This window comes from Corvus hawaiiensis, chromosome 6, assembly GCF_020740725.1.
Source record: "Corvus hawaiiensis isolate bCorHaw1 chromosome 6, bCorHaw1.pri.cur, whole genome shotgun sequence".
NCBI classification, from domain to species: domain Eukaryota; kingdom Metazoa; phylum Chordata; class Aves; order Passeriformes; family Corvidae; genus Corvus; species Corvus hawaiiensis.
In genome coordinates, this window is record NC_063218.1 from 20,652,133 (window position 1) to 20,666,517 (window position 14,385).

At 41.6% G+C, this 14,385-nt stretch overlaps 1 protein-coding gene across 2 annotated transcripts in view; it reads left to right on the forward strand.

Annotated features, from left to right (window-relative positions):
- STON2 (stonin 2) overlaps nucleotides 1-14,385 on the forward strand; it is a 75,212-nt gene that overhangs the window by 21,721 nt on the left and 39,106 nt on the right. For both annotated transcript variants that reach the window (XM_048307241.1, XM_048307240.1), the window contains exon 4: nucleotides 2,039-2,236. In XM_048307241.1, coding sequence (XP_048163198.1) covers nucleotides 2,039-2,236 — 198 coding nt within the window. The remainder of the gene's footprint in view (nucleotides 1-2,038; nucleotides 2,237-14,385) is intronic.

Genomic DNA, 14,385 nt, shown 5'->3' on the forward strand with positions numbered 1-14,385 from the left:
GGGAACCTAGAACAGTCACAGGTAGAAGTTGACTGTAGTAAGAATTTAAAGAACACCTGTTGCAGAAAAAGCTGTCGGTGGTTTTGATTTCCCAAAGTACAAGACTCTTTTTAGAAAAAAACCAAACTATTCTATTTGTTCAAGATGGCCCAATTTACCTGGAATAAAATTAATTTGCCCTTAAATAGAAGTATTTGGCAACACTAGTCCAGTCAGTCACCATATTAGATAAAAATTGGTTTTGGAAAGCACAAAACTAGTTGGCAGTATATAAGTTGTTATATCTTACATGGTTCTAAATTAGCCGGTTTTTCATATTGCTGTGACTGACTTAAAACAAAAAAATACTGCAAATCTAAGATCTTTTTTTAATAGAATAATTCCACAGTTTCTAGGATATAAAGCACACTTTAAAATAAACTTGGCTCTTGTTAGTGATCCACATACAGAGCTCAGTTTTTCAGCTTGTCCTCTACGTCCAAATAAGGTGCTGTCTGTCAAAGCAATTTCAGGTGAAATTTTAAGGATGGCTTTTCAGGTGCCTCATGCCATGTTTAACAAAAGGACTGAGAGCGGGACTGACATTATAATCACACATTCATCATCCTTTCTCTACAGGCATCGAGCACAGCAGTGCACAGTTCCTGGAGGGAGGAGGGGTGGGCTTTGGTTGTGTGTCTAACACAACAGCTGTCAACCTGTGCAATAAGGAGACAGATCTGACTTTCAGCTCCTCATCCTTAGGGATGACTCTACTCAGAAGCCTCTCAGTTTGTAGGCTCACAGCTGTACACATATAAAAATACCAGTGCCTGCTTACCTGAAGCCGTCAGTGCAGAGATACAAAATAAATTCACACTTCTCAAGAGGCAAGGCAGAGAGCACTGTTAGGATATTCCGTCTGCGCGCACAACAAGGTTTCCATAATGAGGCAGTGCCCCATCACATCACTTGGATGGAGAGAGATAAATCTTCTTTAACGTTAATTTTTCTTTTTTTTCCAAAATTCTGTCAACCTAGTAAGGGTTGTTTATTTATTACACGCTGAGAAGAGAAGCTCTGTGTCAGCAGTTGTTCAGTAACTGCAAGATTTGGGGTGCATGAGGATCTCTGTTGGTGTAACAGCTAAATATAGAGGTACTAACTTAGAAAATAGCTATTATGCTGATATTAAATTAGAACTAGTCTCTACCTGTACAGTTTTCCATAGTTCAGGAAGACTCTTTAACCATAACTTTCTTTTTATTAGTATTATTTCCTCACTAGAGTCATCTATTGTTCCTACCATTCAAGTGATGTTGTGGGCAAAGAGTATGCAATAGAAAGAGTACACAATACAGACTCACAGCAGTGGATGTGTATGACTGTGTTCTGAACTTGAGGGGGTGGTTAGGCAGGACTTAACTGTTTGACATGCAAGTCTGGCAAATGAGTAGAACAGGATTTTTGGTCTACACTGAGCAGAAATGTTATGTAGTGTATTCAGATTGGGACTCTCCATTCCGCATGTTCAAAAACAAAAGCTGTTCGTAGTGCACATCAATAGGTCAATTTCTGGTTGTTTTTATGCTACCCCTACATGTGGAGCGTTCCTGAGTTGATGACTGCATTTGAGTGGGTGTCACAAATAGGGAATGCTTAATTAAGTATAATAAAACCACTTTAAAAAAATCTGTGGTACTGTAAAAACTCCTCTGTGTTTCTCAACAGACATATTCAGGTCTTGTCAGCAGTGTCAGAAACATGAAATTTTGTTCTGAAAAGTCACAGCTTCTCCAATACTTGAGCAACAGGAAAGCATATGGCTACCAGCAGTATGGGATCTAAGGCAAGATAGCTGAGTACTGCTGGAGGTTAACAGTGCCTGGCACTGGTTAAGTTGCTCTGTGTTTGTTATGAAATAATTGTGTTGCTGTGGATGTTGGAATTTATATTTACAGAGCCTCAGTACACTGATCTAGCATGTCTTTGGAATAGTTGTGATCTTTGGGTAGATTGCCCTATATGTCTCTAACCAATACCTGTTTTCTGCAATCAGTGTCTGCATCAAAAGCACCCAGCTGGACTTCCCCTTCTTCCAACTCTTCTGAGAGGCAAGCCCATGCCTCAGAGAGCAGCTGGACAACCAACTCAGAGGACACCAGCAGCCCAAGCATTGCCCCCTCCTACACAGACCTGCAGTCACTTAATACCGAGGACTTGACCAGTGGTAGAACATCTGCAGCAGATTCAGCTGGTAAGAGGGAAGCCTTCAAGCTTCCATCTCGATCCTTTTGATGCTACTCAAACTCACTGTTCAGAACTGAGCCATTCAGGGAATGGATCCAAAGCAGAACAAACTCAAGGATTAGGCAGACTAACATTTTGTTCTACTCCAATTCCAAAAAAATCACACTTGGATTTTACACATGCCTGACATGTGCAGGCTCCTGAAGTTAGAGCCAAATGCGACTGTGTACCTGTTGATAGACTTGGTTTTCACGTGCCACATCAGCTTAAGCTGATCTGGGAACTAGTACGTTGTGGGAGAAGCTGGATGCCTTTCCTGAATTTCCATGCAGAAATTTTCTTAACATTGTATTGAGCTGAGGCAGGCCCAGCTTTGCATGGCCCTCTCTGTTTCAGTGAGTGCCAAGACACAGATCCAGTTTGCTGGATGCGTTCTTTGCATTGTGCTTTGCACTGTTACTGAACAGTAATGCAGAGAGAGTGTAAGACATGACATAGGATGGTTCACTAGCAGAGTTTAACCATTTAAGGATCTTATATCTGACCTTGTAGGGCTCTATTCAGATACAATCCTGATTGTGGAAAGGTATGCTACATGGCATTGTAGCTCTTTGCTCCTCAGTTGTACTCTGGGTAATCTCTGAAGCAGGAGAAATAAAGCAGAGTGGTGCCAGTCATGCCATGGAGAATGGAAACTCCTGAATGACAAAGCTGACTTTCACAGTGCATAAAAAAAGCTGACATGTCAGGACACAAAAAGTCAATACACAGCTCCAGGAGGAAGCACCTGCAGTATGTTGGAAGCTGTTCAACCCAAGCTGAGGAAGGTCAGTAGCTAGCCAGTTTGGTGATGAAAATTGATTCCCTAGTGTCTTGATAACTCAGACCTGGGAGATATTTAATGTGTTTTCTCTCAGGTGGTGAATGTAAAAATATGTTGGAAATAAGATCTGTTTTGTGAGAATAGGCTTCCTAAGCCTTGCTGAAGTCATATGTCCCTTCCATAAGAAATATATACATGTAACACCTGCAAAGAGTATTATTTGGTGGTTCAGTGAAGCTGGGTTAGACTTCTGGGCAAGTTTATAAACAGCAACATGGTAGGTGCTGGCTCAGTACTTTAGACAAAGGATTTGTGGAGAAGTAGTAGTTACTTTGGATAAGTAGAGCTATTTCTTTTTTTCAAACAATGAAGTTACCACAAATCTGTGTGACCATTTTTATTTTAGAACACTCTGCTTCTCTGTACCTCTGCGTTTGGAAACCACTTTTTGGTAGAAAGGTAGAATAGGCAAGACATAGTATGTGCTGGATATTTCTGTTTTGTTGATTTGTTGTAGGCTGCTGTCACTGGGGCTGTCTCCATCTGAGCGAAGGAAATGAGGGATGCCCAGTCCATATGTAACTTTGCATCATATAGGAAAGTCAAAGACAAAAGGGCTGCTGTATATGCCTGGCACACATATGGGACTTTATGTCCTATATATGGCCCAAAGTGAAGTTGATACTTCAGTAAAAGCTTTGTGTGCAACCTTCTTACTAGTTCTTTCTCAGTCAGTCACAAACTGACATATTTATTAGCAAGATGAGTACAAAAACACATTCCAGTCACCTTAAAAATTTTTGAAGTAAAAAAGTAGGTAAGATAAAGCAAGGCTGTGCTATTAGTTAAAACATAAGATACCTAAAACATAAGATACACTTCCAGTACCTTAGAGGTACTGGTACTTAAAGTATGAAATAGTACATTGAGTCTTCCTATCACCAGGTGTGGAGTTTGCAAAAGGGCAGCATGAACAAAGTGCATGTTTGTCCTGTTCCTGGCATGCCTCACAGCCCACTCGCTGAGCTGGCTGCTGGCATGAGGAAGGTTTGTGGAAGTGGGGAAGTTGAGGACCCAGTGGCCATGGAATTGTTGTACAGTTCTTGCTGCTTTTCTGTTCAGTCCACCATCATCCCACCATCACAGTGGACAAAAAATGTGTGATCAATTTCTTCTCTCCTTCCTCTCTGCCCCTCTCCAGAAATTCAGTTCTTTAAACCTGACTTGATTCAAGCATTTGATTTGCATTTCTCCCCTCAGAAGACTGGCTGCCTCAGTCTCTAGTGAAGTTTGAAGGCTCCATCAAGGCAATGAAATGGCATGTATTTTTGCCATGAAGGCAAAGAGAGGAATCCTCGTGCTCTGTGTGATGATGAAGTCACCTTGACTGTTAGCCAGGATGTTGATTCCAAGGTCAAGCTTGCTGAAGGGAAAAAAATATCAGACTAATTTCATTGCTGAAAAACCCTATGAAAATAAGTAATCAATGTTTGATCTACTTCGTGATGGTGAAGAATCAGGTCTATAAAATAGTCTGGGTTTAATACTGTTTCAAGTGGGAAAAACTTAGTGTTGAGAAAAGCATGAAAAATTCCACTCTGTGGTCAGATGCTAAGTGAAATAACTGTTTTAGCCATGGTGAATTTTTATTGCCTGAATAGGATGAAAGGATACTCTGTTCCATAATTTCACCATTTGTCTTGAATTTATCCTGCATGCAAAATGCTTAAACACCAACTGCCTGTGATAGTTCAGGGCACAGGGTTTTGTGTGGGAGCAGATGAAAGCCTGAGGTAGGTCTGACTGCAGGCCTACACAGAGACAAGTCCCAGCCATAAGAATGTGCATCTTGGTGTCTAAACAGGTAAAATTGTTTGGGAATTAACTTTCTCACAACTGACACAAGATTTGAGTGTAAAACTTATGGGCTTGAGCTTTATGTAATGCATGTGTTTATGCACGATATGGCTTAGGAAGATATCTGAGAATATCTGAAAAAGATGAGAGAGACTTGAATGATCCCAACCTGAAAGTCTACCCTTGCTACAGGAGACTGCAGAAAACCTCCTGACTGATGGAGTTGGGATAAGCAGAGTGATATCATGTAAAGGCAGCAATGTTCACAGTGGTGAAGGTAAATGTTGCATGAGCAGAACTGAAAAAGATTTGCTTTTCTATCAAAGTGCAGCTGAGAGATGCTGCACTTCATTGCCTATGCTTGTTTGAACTCTGGCACCAAGAAGCCTTTTATATTGCCCTCATCTTTGTCAGCATGAGGGGCTCTTTAGCCTGCAGCAGCTAGCCAATAAATGTGGGTCAGGTGATAGCAGACTGTCCATTTAACGTGGGCATGTTTACATGGTTGCAACAGCAAGCACTTTGCAACAGCCGGGGTTTCAGTGTGTGTGAAGCTGTGTTTGGTGCTGGTGAAGTGGCCCCTTGCCTCAGAGTTCTTACCATGCCTCGCCGTGTCGCTCAGCTTGGATCAATGAGCATGAAAAGAAGTGGGAACTTTTGGCCTTTGTGCTGTGCTCTGCAAGATAAGTAACACAGGACATCTCTGTTACTGATACAATACAAGTATTTGTTCCTTCTGTAGCAGATGCCTGTCTCAGCTTTCAAAAAAGGCCAAATATCTGCGAGTCAGAGGAGCAAGGGAGAGGCCTTCTTGTAACTGTGGTTATAGATCTGGAAGCACTGAGATCTGTTCTGAGGTTGTGCCCAAATACCCTAACAACTTGATTTATATTTCTGCATTTCACCATTCTTCTTTAAAATAATTTTATTAATATAAATTGAAATTAAATTGTATACAAAATATAAATACTTATATATGGTCAGTATGTATATAATAAAGAAGATAATATCTATATTTACATCGCTTATAAACTATATTCTATTACAAATTTAATAGAATATATAATAGAATCTATCTGTATTATATAATAAAGTCATATAATAAAGTATGTGTATGTCTGTGTGTAGGCATAAGTTTCCTCATAGCAGTTTTAGGTGCATCATTGCTAGTTGTGTTGTTTCTGTTGTGGTTCGTATCTTAGCAAAGCTGCAGCTAAGCCACATTTGATGTTAACAGTTCAATTTGCTGACCAGTTGTTCTCTTTGGCACTCTCCTGAATCTCTGGGACTACTGGGATACTGAGGAAATTGCTATGTTATTATTTTCTGAGAACATCTGCATGTTTGGAGATAGAAGGTTGTGTATGTGACCCCTAACTTCTCAAAATCCAGACAGTTAATAAATAGCACAAGAAATTAATTCTGAGAATGTTGTTATTTTCAAAGTAAAACACATGGTTTAAGGGGGTTCTGGTGCTTCTGTTTCAAAACCTGGAAATGGCAATTCTGACAAGCTCAGCTCCAGCTATCTCTTGAAGGTAATAGAGGGCAAGTAGTAACTTTTCAAACCTTTTCCTAATGCTTTTCTGCAGTAGTTTTCTTACATGCATTTCTTCTGTAACTGCAGCCAGCTAGATACTGAATCCTGATATGATGATGGCAAGAATGGTGTTCTGTGAGTTTCAAACAAGCAGCTTTGAACAGATTATATAGCCATGCAATGTGGTTGCACTGAATGTCAGAAACAGGCTACAAGCTCTGAAGTTATTCCATGTTAATTACCAGGGAAAGGGGGAAAATTATATATGCTGATGATTACCACCTTGCATCCAGAACTGCACTTCAGTTATGCTGTGTAACTACTAACCAGCTTGTGTTGGTGTCCCAGTGCCAGACTCATGAAAAACTTGCACATGAGAGCCTGCCAAAGCCAGCTGGAGAGGCTGCAGAGAGGAACATCCAACCCTTGCTTCAAGGAGGAGGGGACTCCAGAGTACCATGAACAAATAGCACCTAAAATATACTCTTAAACAACTCCAACCTGTAAGAGCTAAATTCAGCACCAGAGGCAGGGGTTTTTTATTCTTCATGTCCAATACCAACTAGCAATTCAGGAGTTTCATATCGTAGTTGTCATCCCATATTTTTCTGAAGCATTTTTAGCTTCTTTAAGATTAATACAGGGCAGATCTGGGAAGCTAGGTCTAGATAATTCATAGCAGTAGAAGTGCTGTGATCCCAAAGTAGACCTGTGTACTGGGAATTAGCTACTCTTCAAAGCTTCCTGGCCACAGTATCCCAATGACCTCTGCAGTAGTGTTCAGTCCTCATCCCTGTTCTTCAGTGGGGAAGCCTGCAGCTTGGTTGTGCAAGCTGGACCTAGGTGAAATAGAAATGGCTTTTGCCATATAGACTGACAGTCATGCTCTGATGAAGACTGCAGTTAAAAGCAGTGGACCAGAGTTACTGTCTCAGTCCCTCCTTATGGCAGGAAGGAAGGCACAGAAAATCTGCCAGGAGAAAGAGGGAAGTGTTAGAATGGGGAAAGAACAGGTACAACAATAAACAAAGGTTTCTTTCTATCAATTCAGTAGAGAGAATTACAAAATAATCTTGGTGTGCAGTCATCTGAGTCATAGACTTTAAGGTCAGAAAGGAAGACTGTGCTGTCATTATTATTGTCCAGTCGGGTCTCCTGCATGTCTCAGGCCAAAGAACCTCACCCAGTCATTTCTGCACCAAACCCCTAAATTCAGTTTGAAATATACAGCACAATGCAGGCTGTGCAGAGAATGCACTGAGAGCGGCCCTGAGGAAAAGGATGTGGGGGTGTTGGCGGATGAGAAGCTCAACATGAACTGGCAATATGGAAGAAACTTTACTGTGGGGGTGGTGAGGCATTGGAAGAGATTGCCCAGAGAAGCTGTGGATGCCCCATCCCTGGAACTGTTCAGGGCCAGGCTGGGTGGGGCTTGGAGCAACCTGGTCTAGTGGAAGGTGTCCCTGCTCATGGCAGGGGGGTTGAAACAAGATGATTTTTAAGGTCGTTTCCAACCCAAGCCATTCTATAATACTACCATATCCTGAGAAAATACTTGCATAATATCGTCCTGATTAACATCAACTGCAGCAAAGTTAGCCCCTGTTCAGCCATTTCCATCCCTTTAAAACTTCATTTTTAGAAAGGATTCTCCTAGTGATAACACTTAAAGCAAATTTGAGATGTCACTGAGCTCAGCTCTGCCAGCTCTTGTGGGGCTAAATGTAGTCTGCTAACTTCAAAAGGTTCAATATCTGCCTCAACTATGCCCCAGAAAATAACAATGATTACTTATCTGCTCTGTTACCTTGCCTCCCAAAGGAGTGGTTGATGCTGCTGTAGGACTATCAGATTCTTGCTTTTTCTTCAGGAACAATGCGAAATATCAGGGTGTAGGAGGACAGGATTTAACATTGCTCTTAGAGTAAAAAAGGAGTTAGAAGAAAGCTCAGAAGTGTCTGCTCCTACTAATGCCTGCTAGGCTGAGTCTTATGCTGCTTACCCCTGTGAATTAATTAGTCCTTCCTTGCTCCTCCACATTCTAAGAAAACCAAGTCTAAGACAAGGAGGAGGCAAAGTATGAGAGGAGAAGGTGACAGCATGAAAGAACTGAGCCTCATTTTCATTATTGCTTGGAAATGTTTTAATTAAAAAGTTTTTATCTAAATAGATATATACTAAAAAATGTAATAAATTTGCTGTTTAATTGAGTGTTTTCTTGTCTGCATGCTAGCATAGAATCAGTTCTGATCTTGTGTATGTCATTGGCCCCGTGCTGCAAACAGCTAATGGAGCATCTCCTAGTTCAGGTGCTGAGTTTTGTTCTCATGGCTATTCGGAAGTGCACGGTACAGTAACTGTGGACTTGTAGCAGGGTTATCTTTATTATTGAAGAGCTAAGTGCTGAGCCTACATGGTAATCTTGATGGATTCCACTCTTTTCACACCTATTCACTAATGTTTTTATGTAGTCAGATCAGCTAAAAAGAAAGCAGGGAGAAGTCCAGGGCCAGTCACAGGACTGACCTTCTGATCTCCCTTTATATAGGCAATATCCTGAGAAAATAGATGTGAGGAGATGCTTTGTAGTTTGTCTTAGGCCCATGAGGCAGACTAGGTGGTACAAAGCCCTTTATTTCTGTTTGTAAGGCTGTGATTCCTCAGCCAGAGTGTTTATGTTGGCCCCAGTTGCTCTCTAATGCAGAAACCCACATGCTGATGTGATAAGCCCGAGGAGTTCAGTAGGAGATTTTGCAGCTGGACAGGACATTTCAGTGTAAAGCTTAATTGGAGATGGAATGCGTAATTGGAGATGGAATGCTTAATTGGAGATGGAATGCTTAAGTGCAACAGCTATCTGTGATGGCTGTGTCGACAGAGGAACAGCTTGGTTTGTTTGGAGCAATTCTGCAGGATGCTAAGTGGCTTCCAAGCTTAAAGCTGCTGGGAGAGAAGAACACCAAGATATCTCCCCACATCCAGCTCTTTCAAAGTGGAAAACATCAGTGTCAGTCTTCAGCGACATTCCCTCCCTTGCCTGCTGCATTCAGTTCCTGGCAGCATGCTGCTGTACTGCTGACAGGAGGCAGGAATGGCACTGTAGCCATAGAGTAGCTCTGGAGAAGCACTGTCCCAGCTCCGTGCTGCTCAGCAGCACAACCAGTGCCCCACAGCACTGGCTGCACCCCAAGGAACACAATTCCACAGCTCCCAAACCACAGCGGGATTCACCGCAGGGAGGAGTCACCCACCTGAGAACTGGCATTTCCCACCCTCAATTCTACATGGCAGAGAAGCAAGCAAGGCTTCAGCACTAGTACCAATTAACATGAGCTGTAAATCATTGCATGTGCTCTTGATTAGAGATCCCAGTTCTGTGTGGAATTTCCTATCTGATTATGAAGGGGCTGAATGGAACTGGCAGAGTGAAACAGCCAGTGAAAAAGCTGGCAGCAGCAGAGAGCAAGTAAGAATGAGAAATTTCGCAATACCCAAATGCATGGATTTGCTTGTTTCTCTCTTGCTGTGATATCATCTGAACCATAAGAAAGGCTCAGGGGATCACTGGACTACGCAGCACAGGAATTGGAAAAGTGATGATGAATGCCTGTAGGGGATCAGTTATAGAGTAATCTCCTCAAAGAACAGTGTGGGATAAAATGGGAAGCAGATTTGTCAAAAACATGAATAGTGGATAGAATCATTTAACCAAAACCTTCAGCTTCTATGCTGACAACTTATTTTCTTGTGCTCACTTAGAAACGTGTGATAAATGTCCATTTTTATCAGGACTGATGCCTTTTTTCTTTTATTCAGCCCCAGTGTTAGGGAAAAAATGTAACACTTTCTGTCCATTCAAGGCAGAAATGAGCAAAGCTGGATGCCAGTACTCTAGGGAGATTGCTGATTTATGTCTTTACTTCAATATCTCTGGTTTTTACCTCATCTAGCCTTGATCAAACCATACAATACTGGAGCACAGATTATGACATGAATCTTACTTAATAACCATGTTCATCTGTTATTAGAAGCAATTTGGTCTTAAGTGTCCTTATGTTTGAGAGATGAGACCAAAATCCTCTGCCTATATAAACTGGTATTTGCATTATGACTGTGCATATTGCATGAGAGGAAGAGGAGACTTCATGCTATTTCTTCATTCTGATCTTGGTTAGCAAGAATGAGAATTGCAGTTCTGGGTTTTGTCACATGGATGCCAGTCCAATTGACTTGTCAGTACCCTTGTGGTACTGCAGTATATTTCATGGAGACTAATTTGAATTTATCACTTAGGACTCAATTTTTTAAAACTATTAAGAGTGCTCAGTACTTTTTGTGAAGAAGTCCAGATCTGGGTTTTGCACCTAAAACTGTTTTCAAGATTCTCATGTCCCAGCTATTCCTTTTACAGCTGAACAAAATTTCCAAACAGCTTCAGCTCAGTGTGCTCCTCTCCAAATCTAGCCATTTAATTTAGTGTCTAAAAGGAGATTAGAGATCCTGCCAGCATATGTCCTGTAGCTCCGTGTTCTCAAGCCCATTACAGGCTTTCAACAGTTTATTGAAGCTGCTATATTTTCACATGTAGACATTTCAGAGAGCTTTAAACATGATTCACTTAAGATCATAGGAATGGAATCTATTTCCCAGGACCCTGATGTAAATGTATTCATGACCATTTCCTACCCGTGTGTTCCTGTGCCAATATTGTCTTTCAAATAGCTTTTTGCCCTCTCCAGTGTAAGCACTTTAATATATTTATACAGGGTAATTATCTCTCTGTGTTCATTTGCTAAACTGAATGAGACAAGCTCTTTAGTATTCTGGTTCTCCATTCTCCTCCTCATCCTAGAAAGCTTTTCTCAGCTCACATTGCTGTTTGAATAAATATTTTGGGTATGTGGTGATCAAAACTGTGCAAGACTGAGGTCTCACCACAGCCTGATACCAAGATACTAGTTTTCCCATCTTCAAGAACTGTTGCCTTGATACATCCCAGGATCTTACTTCCTTTTGTGCCAGTGCATCAGGCAAGTACCCTTGCACTATATTCAAATTGATTGTTATATCCTAGATCACTTTCTCTCATATGTAATTAATTAGTTCCTTCCTTATAACAAATGTATTGTCCTTAAATGTCTGATTGTGAAATTTATATTGCTTCCTACATTTCCTCTTATTTCTGATACTCCAGCACTCAAGATGAATCCCTCCTTTCAGTATGACATTCAGATTTTCTTTTATATACCCATATCCTCCTAATTGTCTGTATTCAGCAAATAACATTAGACTGTTCATTTCTGTGCCATGATCATTATTTAAAAATATAGATAAACATAGTGTTAATCATGTAAACTTAATCAAGAAATTTTACTTGTAGCTCCTCTAACCTAATATTTCACTTAAAACTCAATGGCTGTCTTCCTTTTAGCTTGGTTTTTAGTGCCATCTTAATATTGGTATCAGTCTCCATTTTAACTCCTTCCCTGGTGGCACCACATTAAATGGTTTTTCTAATACATTTTTTATCTAGAAAATTTGTTGTTGATTAAACCTCATAGGTTTGGCTGGAACAAACTACCTCTTTTAAAGTTAGATTTCATCGTCTGTATTATCTGATGCTTTTCAATTTTTCCTTCCAAAATCTTGCATACCACTACAGTCAGACTTCAGCCTTGTACTTTCCAGAACAATTTTTACCCCTTAAAGATATGGTTACTATATATGCTCTTCTCCATTTGTACAGTGCCATTCCCATCTGAATCGATTCCTTTCAAATCCTTGGGATGCCAGTAACTACAGATGTCAGTTCTTTCAGAGTTTAGGGAGGGACCTTATCAGCCCTCCTCATCTGAGCACAGTAACCTCTCCAATATGTTTACTTACCTCATTAATGGTAATTTACATTTCCACTCCCTCCTTTTGGTTATCTAGCCTGGCTCCTGGGACCTTATCACTTTGCTCTGCATCACTATTCTTATTAAAGAGCCAGGACAAAATATTCATTAGCTTTGGCACAATGTCTACATGTGTTAATGCTTAATTATCACCATATCCCCACTTCCTTGTTCTTTATACGTGCATATATTGGTTTGGTTTTGCTCCAGTATGTACCATTACCACTGAAGATTATTTCTGAGAAAGGTAGGGCCCATTGAGACTCAGCTTTCCAGGTCAACTGGTCCTGTGTTGGCTTCATTTACCTTTTATCTTAAATAAGAGTTTTAGTTGTAGGGCAGAACAGTGAGACTGGTAAAATAAGTAATATCTGTAACAAACAAAAATACTTCTCCTTTTGGTGTCTTAAATGTTGGACCAGGGATGAAGCTAAAGCTGCTTTGAAAAATCAAAGATTAGGGCAAGGTCCTTTTCTGTTGGATTCATGTGCTGATTAGTTGCGTGCATGATAACTAATTTGTGGCAGTGAAGGGAAGAAATAAATCTTCAGCACTTATATTAGTGCAGTGGCACAACCATATTTCCACAACCTGAATGCTCTGGTCACATGAGGAATGTGTGGAGAGGAGCTGGGCCGGGGCATCCAATGGTGGGAAGCAGGGCTCCATGGGGATGAGGGGCGTGATGTGCCAGGGAGCTGTGGGTGTGGTCAGTAGTCCCTTTTCACTCTTCCTCCACTGCTCTTCCCTTTCTTACTGCCTTTTGCTTCACCACGCCCGAGAACACAGGACCTGTCTCCACAGCCTCCCATGCTTGGCTCCTCATAGCGGAGGGTGGGAGCAGGAGAGGAGCTGGGACCAAGGTCTGTTTCTGCTGCAGGGAAGAAGCAAGACTATGAAGTCAAGGAGAAGAGCAGGAGGCAGAGGCTCTCTGGTCCTGGTGCTGTTTAGGGTGTGGGAACTGCTGTTTGCGGGAGAACCTCACACACCCTTGGCAGGACAGGGCCGAGGACCAGAGGGCTGCAGCAAGTAAGAGTCAGTTGCTGGAGGCAGAGCAACCAATCTCTATCTCTGGCACAGGGCAACCAGGAATCTGCCACAGCTGGCAGTCTAGTACCACTGGGTACCTTTTTCATCTTGCTTTTAGCTGCCTTTATATATGTAGACACAAACATGCATACTGGCACTCAGAACAGGCATCTTTAAAACTCTGGGTTTTGGCAACGTGAAGGGAATAAATGACTCTTCACAACAACACTGACATGGTCAGAGGGAGCAGGGTAGCTGTGACTCTGTGTTCAGACTGATCTGGTGGATCTGTGAGTCTTTTGAAAAGCTGGGGTATATGCCATACTGGCATTAAGTGCAGCCATCTGACAGTAGTTAAAATAATCTATGCAACTCTGTACAGAAAGAATATGTACCTAGCTCAGGCAGGTGCCAAGCTTTAGGCCAATTTCCATATGCAGAAAGGTAAATCTAGAATTAAAAATTAATCCTCTTTTTCTGAAAAAATTTTGGTTGCATAATGGTGAGTGTGGTGGTGAGATATGCACGTACTTACAAAGAAATATGTGGTAAGAAGAGTGTCAGTTTTGAATGAAGCAAAATAAATTCATGTTCTTGCATAAGTACCAAGAATGTTCTTGATTCTCTTCACCAAAATTTGGACCTCTTCCTGAGGAGCCCAACAGAAATGTTCATCTGGTGCAGAAAGCATAAGGATTTCTGTGTGTTTGTGCTTGCTGTGTCCTGCCTCCACTACACATGCATTTGTATGCTTTGTGGTAGGCATGAGTCTTCAAGAGGGGCTGGGATGGAAAGGGAGCACATGCCAGCACAGAGTGTACAGAGAGGCACATGGTGCACCCGGCAGAGCAGAAAACTGGAGGGTGTTAATGCATTTGTCACGCCAGCCACAGCTCCAGCTTCATCGCTTCCTGTGCCTCAGGGCTGCACAACACTGCCTCCAGCACAGGCAGTCGGCTCCACAAGTGGGACACGAGGTTGGCCCAGGGCACTTCACTGCACCTCGTCTG